Raw genomic sequence first — 21,397 nt, 5'->3', positions numbered from 1 at the left:
AGTTTTATATAGCAGCAAAACTTTTTGTTGCCTTTCCAGTTATCTAAGACACTTGTTTTAGCCCAAGGAGCACGTCTGCATGATAGATGGATATGATTCAAGCATTGCCCAGCTTAGGGAATTAAGCTAAGCTGATTGTAGTCTTTACTTGGAGCACATTGTCATAGCTTTCGTATGTATGATTCAACAAAAAAAAGTATCCTAGCTGGTGAAACTTAGCCAGCTCACAAGCAAACAGCATGTTTATAAAGAAGATTAAACATTATCCTGTAGAGTTGCCAGTTCGTTTTTTGTTATTCTTTGTTCAGGAAATGGATGAAACATTTCTTAGAAATATCTTAAGGAAGTGATGTCTCAAAATTTTTTTAAGGAGGTTATATTTAGTCCAAGAGTTGCAAAAGCTGTCCAACAGTCAGTTAATGTGTATTCATCCCATAGAACATTAAAACACATGAACTTGACTTTCCCCATCATTTTTAGACCGGTTCACTGTAATTGACAACCTTTTGTGACCAGGTATTGGTGACTGATGGCATCACCTCTTCCTAAGTTTCTCTCAGCCACACAGGTAATTTGCCTGAGTTTCTCCTTTTCATAAAATCCTTACTGCAGTGGACCACTGAGGCCAGGATCTCACAAGCCCTGCTCCTCATGGGGAACTTCAATGACCCCAAAACCTTTTTCAGAGACAACAGCAGGGCATAACCAATCCAGGAGGTTCCAGGAATGTTGTGATTATAACCTCCTTCTTCAAGTGATGGAGGACCTAAGAAGAAGATGTACAATGCTGGATCTTGTGCTCACCAACAAGGAGGGGCTGGTGGGGAATGTGAAGCTCAAGGGCAGCCTGGACTGCAAGGGCCACAAAATGAAGTTTGAGATCCTCAGGGCACCAAGGGAAGTGCATAGAAAGCTCATTACCATAAACTTGAGGACAGCAGACTTTGGCCTCCTCAGGAGTCTGCTTGGTCAAGTCCCATAGCATGAAACCTTGGAGGGAAGAGGTACCCAGAAAAGCTGATTGGTATTCAAGAATCACTTTCTACAAGTTCAGGAGTGATTATCTATCACTACAAAGAGGAAGCCAGGCAAAAATGCCAGGAAGCCTGTGTAGATGAACAGGGATCTCCTGGACAAACTCAGACACAATAAGAAAGCCTATGGAGGGTGAAAGCAAGGACAAGTGGTGAAAGCAATTCCTCCAGGTGAAGAATACAAAGGGATTGTTCTTCAGCCAGAGATCAGGTCAGGAAAGCTAAAGCCCTGATGGGCTTAAATATAGCCAGAGACATCAAAGGCAGCAAAAAAAAAGCTCCTAGAGGTATGTTGGTGATAAAATGAAGACTAGGGAAAATGCTCAGTCTCCCCAGAAGGAAAAAGGAGACCTGGTTACTTGGGACATGGAGAAGGCTGAGGTACTTAATGACGTTTCTGCCTCAGCCTTCACCAGCAAGTGCTCCAAACACCCTGTCTGAGATGCAGAAGGCAGAGGCAGGGACTGGGAGAACATGAAGTCACTCACTGTAGTAGAACATCAAGTTCAAGACCATCTAAGGAAACTGAAGATGCACAAGTCCCTGGGACCTGATAAGAGAACTGGTAGAAGAGGGGGCTAAGCCATTATTCACTTTATTTGAGAAATTATGGCAGACTGGTAGTTTCTAGTGACTGGAAAAGTGGCAATGTAACCCCTGCTTTTAAAAAGTGAAGACCTATGCCATGACATGCCAGTCAGTCCCACCTACCTCAGTGCCTGCCAAGATCATGGAGCAGGATCCTCCTGGAAAATATGCTAAGCGGCATGAAAAACAAGGAGATGACTTGTGACAGTTAACAGCTTCACTATGGGCAAATCATGCCTGAGTTTTGGTGGCCTTCTATGACAGAGACATAAATCATTGGTGGATAAGGGAAGAGCAACAAATGTCAGCTTGTGCAAGGCATTTAACACTGTTCTACATGACATCCTTATCTCTGAACTAGGTTTTGGAGAATATTGCACTGACTGTGTAGGAAATCGTATGACACCATCAAACATTTTTGGTGTGCTTGGCTGAGTTGCCAGTCGGTTTAAGGATTAATTTACTTGAAAATCACAAAGGGATTCACTATAAAGAAATAACAAGCCTCCTTCATTTGCAAAAGTTATTTCCTTTTTTTTTCACAACGTTGTACATATATTGAGAGATAGACAGACATATCTACTTACGTTTTCTGACAGCAATTATTTTAAGAATAGATTAAATTTGGGACAGTGATATAACTGGAATATACAATTAAAAATTATTTATAGATGATACAGTTTTAGCTAAAACTATACCCTAACTAAATCTTTATAACAATGTAAAAAGGCTTTCCTTTTCTTAAGAGTAAAGATGTAATGTTACAGATTGTGCTCATGAACTGCAGTCTTTAAGAAGCAGATGTTAAAATAAATAAGTCCCTAATATTTATACCACACCAGGACTAGCATAACTGTGGAAAATGGATTTATTGTAATTGTAATAGTTAAAGAAACAGCAAATAAGTAATTTTTCATTCAATTAGGAGTTTTTGTTCCGTTTAATTTGTTACCATTGGCCACCAAACAGAGCTACAGTAAACAATTATAGAAATTCTATTCGACTAACTACAGAGGCAGATTTTGGAAGAAATACTGCTGCCCTGGAGTTTATTTGGAATAGTAAACATCTCTGTTCAAACAGGCCTGCCCACTGCTGCCTAGCTGAACCAAGCTCTTAAAAGAAGTTGTTGCTTGTGGGTTGTATTCTCCAGTTAAACTAGTCAATCAAAATAAATTTCAGTCTTTCTTCAGGAACCAAATAATGTTCATGGATACTGCACAAAGTATGTTTGGTATAAGGTGAATTTTGACCACTTCTCTGATTTCAAATGATAGAAGTGGTAACACCTCCATTTCCCACGGATGAGGAAGCCCCATTTTTAGGCATATGGCCAAGAAACTGCTGAGACATGAAGTTTAAACTCTATCTATGGTTAATCAACAACTAGAAAATTACAGCTCCATCTGTTGTTAAACAACAAAGTTGACCTTGTGTTATATGGAAGAAGTATTATTTTCATATAAAGGATTGGAGTAGGTGTGAGGTTAGGGGAGCTGATGTAAATTCCCTCTTATAAGTGCAAAAGAGCATGTTCAATCTCAAAAAAAAATGGGACTTCAAAGCATCTTCACACCTGTTCCAACACCTAGGACCTTTCCAGTGAAGGCATCTGATTGTAAAGTAGACAAATACACTTCCTGCCTTCAACAGAGAACCCCAATGGTCCCAAGATACTAGTCAGTCTGTGGCCACATTCGTCCTTACTTTGCTTTGATTCACAGAAGAGAAGATATGGTTTCACTGTCAGTAAAAGGGAGTTCAGCTTTTAGAGCCTATACTACTCTGGACTCTCTCCTACTCCAGATTTTCACAATTGAAGGGTTTCACTTGATTAACTCTGAATCTCACCTAGGCCATTAATAGCCGAGCTACACTTTTATTCTGATGTCCTCAGCACTGGCCTCATTCTCAGGAGCCTTTGTAAAATGTGTTGCCAATGCCTTGTTCACATTCAGTGCTGACTTTTACTAGGTCTAGTGTTTGCTGGGTTGCTCTGCTTAAAGCAGTGGGACAGCACCTGCTGCCACCTTATTTTCAGTCAGATATATTACATGGGAAAATGAATGAACTGGTAGTAAAGTAATTTTGTTAGGGGTCTAATTGGCATCAGCAACTTGAAAACTGTAGGCAATCAGCATAAACATTTGCAATAAATTATTTCTATTAGATATTTTTCCAATGTGAATAAATTTTTCTGAAATTAACAGAAACCCTGTAGCTTCCAGAACCTTTATTAGGTAACCAAACATGCTATTTTACACAGTGCATTTTAAAAAGAAAATTACTCTGACATTGCACAAAAATGAAGCAAACCCATTGAATACTGGCATGAATGTCTTTGTGTGAATTCAAGCTGTTATGCTTGTGGGATCAACCCAGATACTGCAGACACGGGATTAACCCAGATTTCATTTTCAGAGGTTTCTTCACAGCAGATTTTAATAAACGCTGATATGAAATCCTTACACTCTATATGGACATCAACAGCCTCACAGCATTTTGAATTAATACAGAGGCTTCCTAGGAAAGCCTGGTCTTTTAACCTGGATGTATGCCTTGCACAGAATTAAATGAAATCCACATAATTCAGGAAATTAATCATGTTTGACTTAGCACTCTTAGGGAAAATAGATGCACTTATTTTGGTCTGGTGTGTCAGGCTGGGGAGCCATATCAAGCTGAGTAACTATATTCATACTAGGCTTGGACCCCCTGACTTGGAGAGGCTCAGGACAAGCAAGGTGAGATGAGGGAGAGCACTGGGGAGGTGGCAGGGAGATACACAATTTTGTAAATGAGTGAAAACTGGCAGGCAAAATTAAATGTTGGTCAGCACTTCACTAAGCAACCAGAACATTGAATGATAAATGAAACAAAAATGCAGCTTTCTTCATCAGTCTCCAAAGAGAAAACAAAACACCACAAGCCAGTGCCTCAATCTCCATTTTTAAACATTTTTATTATTTTAATTTTAGGAAGGTTCTAGCAGCAATGAGGATGAGCTATGCAATCCCAGTTAGACCTCTGCTATGACCTCATTCAGGTCTCCCAGCGAACAGTTGCTTGGTGGTACATACAGCTCATAAAGCAGCAGTCACCCTGAACACTCCTGTAAAAACAGCAAAATTTTGCTCTGGTGACAAGTGATGACACTGAATGGAGAGGTAGGGAAGATTTTATCATATCCTGATGCTCATCCTCGCACACAGCATTACAGACCTTAAGTCTGGCTGTGATTTTAGCTGAGAAAGCTGCCATTTTAAATGTCTCTGCCATTAAATTTCTGTGCCCTGATCTCCCATTAGTTTCCTGTATGCTCCATCCTGTGGGTTAAAAAATAAAGGGACACAGCTATTTTTCACATGTGTCTCTGAAAAAAATCCATGCAGCAAAACTGAACCTCTGCTAGTGGCAATCAACATAGCAGGGCTGAGGTCAATGCCAGTCTACATTAGCTGAGGGGCTGATCCCACTGCACCACCTTGAGGGGTTTTACTTTCCTATGGATGAGAATAAAATACGTTTTAGCAACAGCTATAACAAAGTAAAACAGATGAAGCAGAAAATTGAGAGAAATGTCTATCCAAAAGGCTCTGCTTAAAGAATTTCACAAAGAATCATAATGCAGTTGGCTTGGAAACAGTTAACATGCTAAAAGGAGTCATCTGCTTGGTAGCAAAAAGGAAAAAAACAAGCATCATGAAGATACTGGAACAGTACCTTACTGCTCTGCTGCAGTACCCTGTAGTTATCAGAAGAAATTCTCCCCTGCCTGTACTCAATGAAACCTGAACAAAACAGCAATTCCCGTTGCCCCACAGAAATGTAATCCCATCTTTGACTGGAAACACCAATATTTGATATCCACAGACCGGTGGTAAACTTGATTGGGGAACTTGTGTAGGCTGATATAAATTATTTGGGCTTAACTGCATTGTGTTTACCAGGAAAGGAAGAATAATTTTCAGAATTTGACTGCAGGGTCTTGGAGAGGCAGGAGAAGGATCTTGCCTGTAGCATAACTTGCAGTGTGGTCTTACAAGTGCATGTCTGGGAGAGATATTCTGCACATCATCGCCCGATGCAGATGCACTGTTCAAGCGCGCACACACACACACACACACATACACACACACTTATTCCACAAGCAACCTAAATATTTTAATTTTAAAAACACAGCTCAGCTCACTTACTGTGAGGATAAACTCTCCAGTTCTAATCATCTTTCTCAGACATTTTAATCACTAAAATTCCTCAGGCTCCCCTACTAAACTAATATAACAAAATCTGACCCACTGATGCTGGTTACAGCAAGATCACATGTATGTTTCTGTTCTTATCTTTGCTATGCACAAATATGCTACTGACAGGAGGGATAAGCAATAGAAACAGCAAGGATGGCTTTCAAATGATGCTATCTGCAGCTGTCATGGAGACCAACAGGGACTGGTATTGCTTGGCACCCTGTTAAATATCAAGGCGCCTCTCCATGTAGACACACACATAATGCAACAACATCTTCCCTGCATGTACATACATGCCCATTTTATAATGCCATGCATGCCTAATAACTTCATCCTACAATGAAATGGTACATACACAGATACATGTGTCTGCAACACACACAGAGAAAACCTAATGACAGGCACCAGAGAAATCCAACGCAGCTCTGCAGGCAGAAAGTGCTGGCTGAAGCCATGCAGTGCACACCCAAGCCACAGCAATTGGTGTCTTATCATTATGTATAATAAATAACAGCATTTAATAATAACAGCACTGCTGTCCTGCCTGCACACACACCCTCCCGACTCCATGCTCCTAAACCATTTAAACAACATGGTCCTGTGCATGAAATACATGGAATGAAAAGCAGGCAGGACATGATCACTGCAAGAAACAGGCTCCGGCAGTGAAAGCTGCTTCATGTCAGAGTGGGCTTTTCCCAGCTTTCAGACGTGTGATCTGCATGTCTAATAATCAACAGATTTAGTCAATCCATCATTTCTGGCATCAGTCCCTTACCTTGAAATGCTGCAGCTGAAGTATCTGGTCCTCAAGCTGTTGTCTCTTGCCTTCTATTTCTGTCTGCCTTTTCCTTTTCTCCTTGGAAAATAATTTTGAGAGAAAGAGAGAGAGAGAGAGAGAGAGGGAGAGAGGGGGGAAGAGAGAGAGAGATCTCGTCAGAGAAACGGAAGCTTTAAGGGTAGCAGATTCGTAACAGCATGTAAGCAGTCAAACACATCTGTACAGATGTCACCAGACCCATTTCACCTGCTCCTCTGCCTGCTGGTATGCAAACAGCAGTGTTCTGGGAAGATGAAGCCCCAGACTGGCTAGCTACTTGCCAGTAGGAGAAATTCTCCTTGCTTGCTCCCAGCAGCCAGAGCAGCAACAGAGTGCACAGTCCCAGAGGAGGGGAGAAAACAGGCATAACAGCTGAGAGAGAAGTTAAAGGGACAAAGATGAGATTTTTCATTTGAGATGCTGGGGCCAAAACCATGGATAGTGTGGTGCAATTGTGTGACAGCAAGGTGTCATAAAAGCTGGGGCTGGCATTATGGAGGAAGAGAGCAGTCTGCAGACCTCATTCTTCCCCAGCAGGGTTGGTGGTAAGGCTTTCCCTGGGGTCAATGGAGGGAAGATGTTTCAGCCAGATTGCATAGGATTTGCATAAAAAGTAAATGGGATTGGTTACCTCCAGCTGGCTGTGTTTAGCATTCACGTCACCAGCACATGCCAGCAGCTGGTCCTTACCAGGTCCCTGAAACTGGAGTGACCAAATAGTGCCAAGGACAGCACAGTCCTTTCCACAGCTGAGTTGTTACAGTCCCAGTCAATGCCCCTTGCCCCAAGCCCAGGCTGCTCCCTTCAGCAGGCAGCAGACTCTCTCAAGTGTTTCAAGAAAATGGCCTGCTTTCCCCCTGCAACTCCTTCCTCTTAAGAAGGTAAACAGTTTGCCTTTGCCAGTCTTCTGTATCTTCTGGGGAGCATTTCTCCTCATCCATTCAACCTCATCATGGACCAGGTTTCCTCTCCTGAAGGTCTTTTCTTGTTTTAGATTTTGTAGCCAAGACAGAAATACTGAGTAATAAATGAAGGTAGTCAGCCTCTTTTTTATGGGAACAATGATTTTTATTTCTTATCTGCAAAACCATTTTACTTGTTATTTAAACATTTCAGTAGATGTAAGGTTGGGTTTGAAGACATTCAGGGATTCCTTAAATCCACAAAATAGTTTTTCTTACTTATTTCTAGGTGCCCTACTGATGGTCTGGAAATTCCCTGCTTTCCAGTGATTTCAAATCTTCATGCCTTGTCCTCAAAGAGTATATGATAAGATTCTGCCTATGCAGAAATTAATCATCCTTATGTTGCACATCAAACAAGGCATTCTGAGTGAAAACATTACAATTACAAAGAAGATCAGGAAACATGGAAAAAAAATTAGTTAATGTCAAGCTCACTAAAAAAACCCAAAACACGGAGGTAGAAAACTTCATGGACCACTTCTGCTGAAGAGTTAGGTATCAGAATGGTGACAGAAAGGCTAGAGTAATGGATCCAGAAGAAGCAAAGTAGCTAAATGTTGCCTATGCCAAGCAGTTCTGTAATGTTCTTCACACTCTTAGATGATGATTATTCATGTATATCTACATTTACACACAGTCCCCATTGTCTGAAATATGTAAGACTACTGCTGAACAAATACATCCTCAAAGAATAGAATCCTAGAAATCATGGAATGGTCTGGGTTAGAGGGGACCTTAAAGACCATCTCATTCCAACCAACCTGCCTAGGGCAGGGTCACTTTGCACCAGACCAGGGTTGCTCAGAGCCCCATCCAGCCCTGACCTAGAACACTCCCAGGGATGCAGCATCCAGAACTTCAAGACAACCTCTCACAGTAAAAAATTTCTTCCTAACATCTAATTTAAAGCTACTCTTTTTAGGTTTGAAGCCATTCCCCCTTGTCCTGTCTCTACATGCTCTTGTCAGAAGTCCCTCCCTGTGTTTCTTGTAGGGTCCCTTCATGTGCTGGTAGGCTGCAATTAGGTCACCATGAAGCCTCCTCTTTTCTGGGCTGAGCAATCCCAATTCCCTTAGCCTTTTCTCCTAGGAGAGGTGCTCCATCCCTCTGATAATCCTGTTGGCCCTCCTCTTGCTCCAACAGGCCTGCTGAAGTTATTTTAGAGGAGTAAAGCCAGCATTTTCAGTAACTAAAATGTCACAAACAGTGCCCATCTTTACACCTCACTGGTCTCCACACACAAAAGACAGTTTGAATTTATGCACATGCAGGCATACAGAATTCGTATGCAGCTTCAAAAAATCCTTCTCATACGGAACTGTAATCTGTGGATCATCACTCCTATCCTCCCTATCCTCCAATCTGCATTAGCCCTTTACATTTTTTTTTAAAATGATTAGGGTATTAGATAGTTCAGGGGTTAAAACCCCAATATTATTCAGGGACATATCTTGCCCTTTTTTTTCATTCTGTAATATTAACAGCATACATGGAGTCTGAAAAACAGAATTTGTTTTTTTGCTCAAATAGCTGGTGAGCCACAGATCACAATAAAGTAGTTCTAAAAGCTGTTCCAGTAAATGACTCAATATTCTTGGAATAAAGATAATTCTGCCCTTTTGTGTCAAGCTGACCAGATGAAAAAATATTGGATTTCATATATGTACACATTAACACCCCACACCTGACAGTCCATAGGCAAGCATAAGGTACATACATCTTCACTGTTAAGTGACCTAGATTGGTATGTGCATCTATATATATATACACACACACACATATGTTTATATACACACACACACATATGTACACACATGTCCATATGTAAGTATTCTACCATCCACAAAAGCCTTGTCACTAACACACCTGATGGAAACCACCACAATACGTCCTTTGGCTGGTTGTGTCATGCTGTATAATGGATGTGACAAGAAAGCCTTATAAAAGATAGATGAAAACTCCTTTTCTTTTTGAGAAAGGGAAAGCACTTAGAGTATTTTCCCTGTAGGCAGCAACACAGCAGGCACTAAAATACTTGAACTACTTACTAACTAGTGGATTTCTGTGGAGTTAAATTGGAATATTGCTCACATTTCCATTTCACTGGCATTCAGACAGCCTGAATGTGTGTGCCTTTATCCTTTGATTTTGTACAAGCTACGGCTGAGGAATATGATAGCAAAAGTATGGGGTTTTTTCTTTTCCTAAAGATTGTATGAATCAGCTATCATGACATTCCACCTCCAGGTCACTATATCACACTCCATTTAAGTTTATCCCAGTAGGTGAAGGTTGGGACTACATGTGTAAGCAGGTTCTAGAAAAGTAGAAGACTGGACTGGATGACAAAAATCCTACCAAAGCCACGATGCCACGGATTTTAGACATCATGACATTCTCTACCTGAACACTCTTCTGAATTGGTACTTTAACGAAAACATGAGATTTGAAGCACATGCTTAACTTGAGCATTTGTTAAGGCATTTTTCTATGAGTCAGCCAATAAATGTTCCTCATTACTTTGTTCATCTACTTACAGATAACTTTTTTCCAAGTATTCCTGCTAACAAAAATTTCTAAGGGTCCTGGCACCAAGAAAAGAAAGTATTTGCTTTAAACAAAAAAGTTTACTCCAGAAACTGGATTGAAGAGAAGTGGAAAAGACTGGAACCAGTTTTACTGTGATTTTGGCATGTTTAAAGAAAAACCTTTTTGTCTTTCTGAGATGTATCTATCAGTGCTGCTTTTGTAAGAATACAGATAGTCATCACAGATAGTTACCCTTCCAAAACAGTAGAGGAATATCATTTGGGAGGTAGTCTCAGAGCACTCTTAATCTTTGAGATATTAATAAGCAAAACAGGATTTAACCTTTGCATCTCTCCCTTCACTAAATTACAAGGAAAATGGGAAAGTTAAAGTTCTTTTTTTTCTTTTTTCCCACTCAGACTTCAGGATGGGTGAAGAATATAAGTCAAACAGCAAGGTGACTCACATCATGGAAAAATGAGATTTGTATTTAGGCGTTCATACATGGATGTGCAACAGCTAAGCCACAAATTTATTTCCAAGAAACTAGATTTTGGAAAGGATTAAATTCTTAGCACTAAAGTTGGTCAGTGCCATCTTCCTATTGCTAAAAACCAGATATCTCAGATACCAGAATTCTTGCACTTGGAAGAACAAGAGGAGGGTCAAATAGAGATCTGCAAAATCATAGAAATAGCCAGCAGACATCTACTGCTCCCTCTGTGTTCTGCACCAAGGGAAAAAAGGGCCATCAAGTGAAACTGGATGGGGCAGGTTTGAAGCCAATGCAATGGTCTGCTGTGGAAATCCATGCCTCAGGATACTGAGGGTTCTAGAACATGATGGATGTCTCAGGGGACAGCCAAAGAGAAGGAATACTGTGAGGTTACTACAGAAACTGAAATCTGGTTCAGGAAGCCCCAGAACCACATATGATTTTAAGGTCTTCTGCTAAGTTTTTGTATGCTTTTGTCTTTCTTTCATTGTTAATCTTAACAACTACTGACTTTTTTGTCTCAATAGTGTGCTATATTGATAAAAAATACCTACAGTTAAGTATCACACTTGTCAAACTGTTCCAGACAAAACAACTCCAACAACCACAGACCACTGCCACCAATTACAAAAAACTCAATTCCAAAGCAAGTATAAGATCTTGAGTAAAACAAGTTATACAAAAACTAATCCCTATGATACTGCAGTCACAGAATATTTCATTTTTCCTTTACAAAATCTTTTTTGCTCTTGTTTAGAAATTTGCCTACAGTGTAGGAAGTGATACAGAGATTACTCAGCCCACCAAGCCATAACTGTCTGTGGAGAAACACGCACCTCTACCGATCCTTGGGGCAGTAAAAAGCTGAAAAAGCCCTTTGATATACTTGCACTGGCAGAAGCATCTGATTTCTTTGCTTTAAAGCCAGCTCAGACCTGTGGAGAAAGCATACCATGAAGCAGCACAGAAGATAAGCACTATTTGGTTGACTTCACTGTGAAAATACATGCCTAAAACTGCGGTCAGACTAAGGCTTATGGTACAAGGATCCAAAAGAGCATGCTGGGATAAAGGAAAACATCCCCAACTCAACAGAAAATCCAACAGGGGTCATGTGAACCCTGGAGAGAAGGGTGACACATCGCTGGAGGAGCTACCATCAGTAGCTTTAGCAGTTTTCCATTGAAATTGTCCTGCATGCCAAGCAAGTGTCCAGCTTCACAGAGAGGTTAATAATGCAAATGTGACAATGTTTGTCTGTTGTGACAATGCAAATAAATGGACTCAAAAATGGCACAAGTGGAGGAAAGCTATAGTCTGCTTCAAAGCAGTTAAAAAGCATGAAAACAGTTAAAAAACATTGTCTTCAAAGAATTACATTAATTCCTTCAGCAAGTGATTATTTTCTCTACTCTGCCCAGTTGGTAGATAGTATTCCCCCTGTATTTAAAATTAACATATTTTTAGGGCAGAAAGTGAGGAAAAAAAAATACATATATATAGCCAAACAAAAGAGCTTCTGATCTCTCATTTTTCTGTTGCCAGTTTAGAGACACCCAGAATTTTGGGGGGAACACTCTGGGACCTGTAAAAATTTCACCCTGCAGTTCTCATAATCCCAAGAAAACACCCCTCACGGAAACTGAAACTGTCACCAGGCTGATGGTTTAAATCACCATTTTCACTGTGGTGACTACATGTCTCTCATATGTGAAATCAAATCTGTATATTTGTTTTCTCTTTTGCTGTTTCACAGCAGTGGTTCACAGGAAAGAAAATATTAAGAGAGATGGAAGCCTACTTTTCTCCCTTTTTTTTCTTTTTCTCTTCTCTTCCTTCCCCCACACCCCTCTTTTTTCATTCATGCCAGGTCACCTCTTTATTTTCTTCTTGTGTCTGAAAGCAGGAAACTCTTCTGAGACCAACCATCCCCAGCAGTTGCAGTGATACAGTTCAGTGTAGGCAGCAGTTTGCAGACTCCAGTTCTGAATGTTATCTGCTCTTATGAATATCTGGCAGCACAAATTGCAGCACCAGAAGAGGCAGCATGCAGAACCGAAGCAGAGACTGTTATTTCAGAATAATAAACACACATCGAAGGATGGGTGGCAAGATGTCTGCTCCTTTTGGATCATCAATACCCACTTTTGTTACTTGATGCCAATAGTCCTGCGTAACTGTGCTTGGTGAAAGTCCTGCTGTTTCAGGGAGCCATGCAGGCTCTGTAATTACAAGCTGGGGGCTTGTCTAGTCTCCTGTTTTGAGCACTGGGAAAAAATATATGTTGTTTCCAATTATGGGAAATAACTCTTCCTGCACCTTCTCTCCTATCGTGCTCCAGGCAGAACCAAGCCTATGCTTGTCTTGAGATCCATTTTTTCTCTGCAATTACACCATCAACAAGACATAAATGTTAGCTACTAGCTTTATTCCCTTTGGCATTTTCCGGCAAGACCCTCTCTGCCCCAGTTCCCTGAAATCCCATGGCCACTTCACTGAGCTTTGTTTCACTTGAAACATGGGCCAGGACAACTTCCCTGCACATGTATACTGGAATAAGGCTTCTGAACTTCAGAGAACTGCACTCTTTGCTTCTATTTAGCATTCAAGAGACTACACCCTTCTTCACACACAGAAGGCTCATCTCCAAAAACACAGAATCATTATTTCTAGTGTCCGAGGTGCCTAAGACCTTGGTAGCCCACCTTACTTGACCTCCTCCATACCTAATTTAAGCAACTTGTATGTTGGAAAGTTCCAGATGCGATGCAGGAATAGCAGGAGTACAGCCTGCTGCCGCAGTGATTCTCATTATCTTCCATATACTCATGTACTTTATGATAAAGTTGTGTCCATTTCCATTACTCCAAGCAACAGGACAGCAGGAAGTTCCCAGCTGCACAGGTGCAGCAGATAAATGCCTGAGGGGAGCAAGTGAAACCCACCTAGAAGGTAAGGGCTGGATTTAGCTCCCTTCCTCATGCCTACTCTTTCCACAGTTGTGTATACAGCAGGAAACAAAGCTGAGACTGGACAAAAGGTGAACAATTCATGATCAGGTATGCCTTCCACCTCCTCTCTTATGAAACTGGTATAAAATGGAAGATTGCTGTCACAAGGGCCAATTCCCATTACCCAGACAGCTTGCCACACTCAGCATGCAAGAAATGACTTGGCATGTTTGTTTTGGAAACAGAATAAACTTAATAAACTTAATTCTCAGAGTCAGAACCAGGTAAAGGAGTCACTAGAAGAGCCTGGAAGTTATGGAAATGCTTTGTTTTTCATACATTGAATAGGCCCCTGCTAAAGGTAAGGCAGAATTACTTGCAATGAGGTGAAGAAATAACATGTGGTCAGTCAGAAAGACACTGGCTTTCAATGAACCTTGCATCTCTTTTTCCTAGTAGTTAGGGTCAGAGAAGTTACTTGGTTATGCACAAGGCAAGGGTGGCTCGGGAGAGCAAAAGAGATGCAGATCCTGGCAACCAAGCTACTCTCCCAGTAATGTAACAAATATTTTTGGTCTGCAGCCCACTTTATTGATGATTTTTGTCACCTGCATGCAGAAGAACAGTTCTTGCAAAATTAACACGGTCCATTTCATCTGAAAGTTATGCTGCTCTTGCACTATGTCAAAGGATGGGGTTCTCCTGTGCTTACCTGCTGAAACAAATAGAATAGCTCTGCTCCCACATGCACATTGACCTCAAGACAGTGTTTGAGCAGGAGACCTGAAATAGTCAACCAGTCTGTTTGGGATATCAGATGAGGACTTCGTTCACATGGAGAGCTGTAAGACTAACTGTGGCTCAGGGCTTCTGAATTACAAACATTTCCTGACTGCCACAAACCCACTGCCAGTGCCATAGCTGAGGCTATCCAAGTCAAAACTGTCCAGGAGAAGAAGGGATCATCTTTGGTGAAGACAGCAATTCCCACAATTCTCTAAAGAGCTGCAGCAAAAAATTCAGCTGCCCTGTGTGCTTGTTATTATAGCTCTCTGGTCACTGAAGGCAACCACCACGATGCACACAGACAATGACTGCTTAATTAAAATCAGCATGCATCTCAAACAACAAATAAAAGGATGGCACTGCTCCCAGAACAACAGCCCTTACCGAAAACCAATGAACACGGGAAGGAATTTCCTTTTTAAAAATTTCCTCATTAGCAATTTTGAAAAGGGATGTAATGGAAAAATGTCTCATTGAATGGTGAAGTAAAATTATTTGAGGAGAAAACATGGTTCTTCTAGTGTCCCATGGGGAAATCCCCATTTAGATGGAGCACTAATACCCATTTTCATGCAACCAAGATTTTATATGCAAATCTTCCTTTCACTGAATGCTGCTGGGTCAGTCCAAGCAGCTTCAGGTCTAACACAATCCATTAACATTTTTTGATTGGGCCACCACAATAATGAGTCCTTGAAGTACGAGAAGTTCTAGTGAACTCCCCTGCTTTCCTCCCGTTTCTGAAGTGAACATGGGCTGATACCCACAGATACTGCTTCCCTTCAGTTGCTGACAGAAAAAAAATAAAAGACTCAGTTTCCCATGCATTTACAATTTGATAGTGGGTGTCAGGCTCTTTAATGGCTGCTGAGAGGTGACCAGGGTCATTGGGGTCTGAGGATCTTTTCTGTGAGATGCAACAGTGAAGCAAACAGTTACCTTGTAAATGTCAGGTTCCTACCCTCTATTAATTCCACATCAGCATGTCTTCCAGAACTTTGAAGTTTTTACACTAATCCTGAAAATGAATAAGAGCTCAGGGTCACCTGAGTACAGAAGAAACCTTCTCTGCTACACCAATTATTTCTGGAAAGAGCTCAAAAAACTGTATAGAACCTGTTAGTATAAATCATGAAGTGATTTATCCATTATTCTGGATAATCTTTAATAGCAGTTATAAATGACAGGCAACTACACTTCATTACCTAGTGCCTACTACAGCTAACTTCCAAGATGATATGCTTGCTAGCACTGACCTTCTTCTACTGTGGCCTGAGCTAGATGAAAAATTCTGCTTTCATCTAGCAAATTGCCTTTCTTCCTAAAAATAAGGTGAATTTTCTAGACTGTGTCACATAGAAGAAATTCTGAAACTTCTCTTTTTTTCTAGACAACTAGCAAAATCCTCAAATCTACTTTTTAATCAAGTATTTTTTTTCTTAAAAGTATATTTTGGATAAGGAATGTTAAGCAGGCTTTACATTCTCATTCACAAAAGTAAACAATTAGGAGTTTCTTTAGACTAAGTGGACTATTTGTAGAAAATCGGCTCATTAATTTTCCCTACTCTAATGTTGCTCACTGTCTTTGGTTTAAATCCGTGCTATTCAATGTCTACCCTTTCACTGTCTGCTGCTGAAAATAAAACCAGGATTTGGTCTGTGGCCAAAATTTAATCACATTTCCACAGCTTCAAATAAAAATCTCTTTCTTACCCTCATGCCCCATGTACTCCTTATATACCTCTCTATAGTACCAATGAGGCTGTTGTAAAGCCTCACTGTAAAGGTGGAAACACCTGTGATCACAGCTAAATGTGCAAAGAAACACCTATACAAGAATTATCTAGAAATGAAAAATAAATCACAAAGATTTTAAGGCATCCAAGTTGAAGCTGTGATTGCTTATGCTGGTTTCCCCCTAAGCAAATGTCTGGTGAGGATCTCCATGCATTATTTTTCACTTGGGGAGAACTTAGATAAGAATTACCAAGACTGGGATTTCAGCTGAATTTGTTTTCCATCTTTATACATTTTAATTGTGCGTATGATAGACATGTTCACCTCAAGAAACTTAAAACTTCCCCATGACATAGCATATGAAGTGGCAAGAGAAAATTGGATTTTCTGCAGTGGAAAGGGAACAAACTGGTCTGGCTGGACAGCAAAGAGCAGTGGCCAGGATCCACAGGGACAAGCAGTGCTAATTCTGGTACTTGAATCATATCCAGCCTTTTGCTTGTTATTTTCAAAGCACTGGTAGAAAAGACCCAAATGAAGAAATTAATACATAGAGCTGGGCTTTGTGTTTTAATCCTTACATTCTGGCTGGATTAGCAAATTGTTTCAGAGTCTCAGTGCCTCACATCAAAATGTACTTTCTGAGGCTTCCTCCCTTTGCCTGTGCGTGTGGCAGCTTGCCTGCTGGCCCGGAGGCTTTCGGCACTGACCTACGTGGCATCCCACCCGATCTCTTCATGTTGCAGGGCTATGCTTGGCAGTTGTACTGTGCAGGGATCCTCTGCTGCTGAAAAGCACTTTTCATTTGTGAGATAAAATTATTAGCTCAAACCTCTTTCTTTAAGCTTTTGCCCAATTTAGGTCATTAGCTGAGGATACTCACATTGTCTGATGCTCAGGGATCTGCTAACATATGTGGCACTTGCTGGTGTCCTAACTACTTTGAGTCTTAACTTCTACATTCAGGAAGAATGTAAGTCTACATTCATGTCTGGTTTTACAGAGAAAGGAAAGAGGGAGAGAACCTTCCTCACGAGCACAGTGTGATGCAACTCAAAGTGTGAGACTTGCCACCTTTGCCACCTTCTGTCTGCCAGTGCCCTTCCAAACTGATGATGTTAATGAGACAACACACCAGTTCACAAACCACCATTCTGGCTGTTTTCCTTTCCTCCTGAAGCAGCTGTAGAGGGTTGGGTTACTCTTGGTTTTTGACCAGCTCTGGAGATCTTATGCATTTGCAACTTGTGAAGACCCACAGAGGTCTGAGAGGGCATGAGTGCCCCTCTTCAGTTAGGGGGTAACTCCCTGCTGAGTCACAGAGACTGGTGGATATGGCTGGAAATGGACATGGTGGAAATGGCTGGACATGCCATTTCTGCCTCCCCTCCAGTTAATCAGGGGAGTCACATTACTCCAACAGAGAACACAGAGAGACCATTGACCATAAATGAAGAACTTGATCATGACTGGGATAGTAGATACATCCATGCTCTTGGTAAAAAAGCATGCTATGATCCAGGTATGCTAAAAATCCTACCCAGCCTCAGCCTTGGCATCTTGCCTTTGTAACACATAAAAGAACTGGCTTCATCTCCAGCCAGTTTACTTCTGGAAAGCTTATTTAATCTGACAGGTGTAAGATCACATGCCTCAACACTGAACCTTAGCAGTATGTGAGAGGAATTACTGCTATGTCATTCCTTTAAGTCAGGCATCCCAATGCTTTCTGTGTGAATAGGAACAGCTGGGACATTACACTACTTACTGCCTAACAAATTCATCTGCTGGCCTTCTCCCTTCACCATCAAAGGCAAAGACCACCCTGATCCTGGCAATACAAAGAGACCCCCAATGCAGCTTTTCATCACCATCTGGTCACATCAAGTAAGGAAGAACTGGTAAGCACACAAAACCTGTGACATGTGCCTGATTGCTCTCCAGGAACGGATTAGCTGCAGATCCTCAGGGTAGGGTGATCATGGCTGCAGGACACAGGCAGGATGCAGAGGAGTGCACAGTATCAGTCTGCTGCATTGATGGGGACACCCTGGGCAGAGCAACAGTAAAACCCAGTCTGGATGTTACCACCTGACTCCAGAACCCAAATCCATGTAAAGATGGCAAATTTTTGCCACACCATCAAAGGTTTGTCCCCTTCAGAAAACTGCCTGTATTTTCCTGTGTTTTGCATCCCTGCTGTGAAATGTGTCTGGGAATTCACAGCTCCAAGGTCATCTCAGTGACCCATATGCCCTGCTGTGTGGTATGTGCAGGTCTGTCTGTCCAGGTGCTCAGGGTTTGTGGAGATCTGAAACAGAAAAACCTGTATAATTTAGAGGAATTTCATATTTAGCTGACATACACACCTGACAGGTTTATGAAACTGTAAACCATTTTAATAGCTTATTAAACAGCAGTGAGTGTTCCAAAAAACAACCTAAAACCGAACAATGCAGGTACCAGAAGAAGCTTGGGTGATGTGGGTTGATCCCTGCCTCTTCCTGCCTGCCTCCTCCAGTCAGAGTAATGTGGCCTCTTCTACTGAGTGCCAACAAGATGTCATACAGTTCCTGTTTAACTACTCTTGTGCAACTCTTCTGTCTTTGGGTGTTCTGCAGACCTCTGAATGAAGGAGGCCTTACTACTCTATAACATAGGATTTTGAAACCATTCCTTCTCCTTCTTCCATGGAGCATTTCTGTTAATTTTGTTCTTCTGTTAACTTGAAAATGTATCTCTATAGCAATTCCTTCTATGACAATAGAGAAGGGAGGGGATGCAACTGCAGACACATCCCTTCTCAAAAGTCATATTCCTTCTTCCTCCTACCGTTAATCCATCCAGACATAGTAGAACACATACTTTTGCACACATGAAGGTCCTTAAGGAAGGTCAGATCCTTCTCTGAGGCTGCCTCAGAAGGCTTAGCACCCTTCCTTAAAGCTTTGTCTTTTTAAGGTGGGTAGCTTAGTCACCACCAGGGATTCAGACAACATGAAGTCAGTGAATAGTCATCATCTGCTGCAGTCTTCAACACATTGCTCTGATCATCCCTGCAGGTATCCCCGTTGAAGGATCTTATTTAATTCAGGTGTATGTGAAATGTGTGTTTCTCTTTACTCAGTGACTGGATTAAGGTGAAAAATACAGCAAGTTGCAATATTTTATATAGTTTGTAAACTCTGATTTCCTGCAGGAGCTTGTAGAAAAAACAAAGGTCTCAATTTCTAGGTCTGTACTGTTGAAACCATAATAGAAACCATGACAGCTTGCAGCAGAGCAGCAGGTTCCAAGGAGTGTACACCACCACCTTGGCCTGTAGACTCTCTTCCCCCTGGAAGACATCCACAAGAGAGATCTCTGACCTTTTATGTGGAAAGATGTTAAGAAACATGCTCAAAAGGCAAAAGATGCTAAAGTACATTGGCCAAAAGTTATGGATGCTAACTCTGAAGCAGGCAGCACAGTGCCTGTGGAATAGCAGGCCGCATAACTTTCTCAGTCTCACCTGAGAAAGTGGCCTGGGAAATCATAAGGAGGAATTAAAACAATCCTCAGAGATAGAAAACAGCCTTGCAGGTGCTGTTTGTCAGTTTCTTGTTTTCTTGCAAGAGAAGGTCAAAGGGTGGTGAACCCCACTGACCAATGATGGTGATGTGTTAGTTTACTAACCAATAAGAGTTTTCTTTTCTGTACTTTCACATATGGGTCTATAAAAGAAGATTTGAAGTAATAAACCTTATAGGAACTCTCCTGTTCAACTCACAAGAGAGTCTGTGTCGTTCTTCTCGCCGTTCCCAATAGAGCGACAAGAAGTGAAGCAATGCACCACTTAAATTGAAGCAGCTGCCTCTCATGCCACAGTGAAAGGTTACTTTGTGAGAATTCAACACAGTATTTGCTCCATGTTTGCACTAAACTTTATCAACAACCGTTCTCTATACTCTCTCCATGGTAATAAATCTGGAAGTAAAAAGCTGTCTTGTTCTTTAAATTATAAATAATGGGTTTTGCCCTTGCTGACCAGACTGCTCCATGGCTTCTGAGGTGATGCTGCCTTTGCCTTAGCAGAACTAACTCTGCCAGCTTATGAGCAGAAAGATGAAACTTCTGGACGTGTTACTGGTCAGAGATACTGTATTGCATTAATACAGTGATTATAGTGTCTTTTTTTTTTACCTACAAGAAAAGGAAAAAATGGGAGAAGTAAAGGGACAACAGCTTCCCAGCTAGCTTGTGAATAAATCTTCCAGTTCCCACCAAACTTCCTATTTTTATTTGTTTCAAACCAAGCTAAAATTATCTTACAAGCATTTATTAACTTTTTAAAGAAAACTGCTGGCCCTTCACTCAACTACTTGCATCTTCCATACAAATCTCTTTTCATCTGGATGGTTGTGCTGCTACCTGAAAAGCTGGACCACTGTAGAGCCCAAATGGGATACAATTACAGGCTTGCGAATGATGCCGCACAGAACTGAATCACTTCTCTTTGCAGGGGCCTGTAGAAGGTCGTGTAAAGCAAACACCCAAGGTCCACTAAGAAAAGTCATACCCAAGACTATTCCAGAGACAGCAGGAGAGTCTAGGAGGAGTTCTGAGAATTTATTTCCTGGTACAGAAGAGGGGTTGAAAAATCCCTCTCCTCTGTCCATTAGCATTTATTTGATATGTAATCAGTTACTCCTCACAATGAAGGAATTAATGGGAAGTTCTTCATGGCCTGAATGTTAGTGGACCCATCATCCTGCAGAGACAGTAATTGCTGAGTTCTATACAAAATCCATTTCCCACAGCTCAAGTCAGCACCACATTTGGCTACAAGTCCCCACACAGGAAGCGACCAAAGGTTCAAATGAAGAAAGGGCTTAGAAGCCTCAGTAAAGTCTGGTCAGAAAGATATTTTAGTTTTTTCCTCACAGTTTGGCAAACCAGAATTGGGCTCCAGAAACCATACAGAGTATTACAATATTCACTTTTTAAAAAATCATTTAACAAGAGAATCATCTCCATCCTTGACCACTCCTGATGATCACTGCTGTTTGTTTGGTGGTCTCTCTAAATCTCTCAGTTCATGGCAGAGACAACGCAACCCACTATATTTTGACTGGGCTTCCAACTAGTCTGCACCAGAGACAGGAAATTTTATTTAGACTGCAAGCTCTTCGTGGCAAACACAGTCCCTCTCTTGTGTAATTACACAAAACCTAATAGAGAGAGGTACTAATTCCTGCCTGGG

General features: G+C 41.2%; 1 protein-coding gene across 8 annotated transcripts in view; it reads right to left on the bottom strand.

Annotated features, from left to right (window-relative positions):
* PALM2AKAP2 (PALM2 and AKAP2 fusion) overlaps positions 1 to 21,397 on the bottom strand; it is a 265,334-nt gene that overhangs the window by 208,515 nt on the left and 35,422 nt on the right. For all 8 annotated transcript variants that reach the window (XM_086869415.1, XM_023944331.2, XM_023944332.2 and 5 more), the window contains exon 2: positions 6,648 to 6,728. In XM_086869415.1, the coding sequence (XP_086725541.1) occupies positions 6,648 to 6,728 (81 nt within the window). The remainder of the gene's footprint in view (positions 1 to 6,647; positions 6,729 to 21,397) is intronic.

This window comes from Cyanistes caeruleus, chromosome Z (assembly GCF_971803275.1).
Source record: "Cyanistes caeruleus chromosome Z, bCyaCae1.hap1.1, whole genome shotgun sequence".
Taxonomy (NCBI): domain Eukaryota; kingdom Metazoa; phylum Chordata; class Aves; order Passeriformes; family Paridae; genus Cyanistes; species Cyanistes caeruleus.
This window is presented reverse-complemented; position numbering and strand designations above follow the sequence as displayed.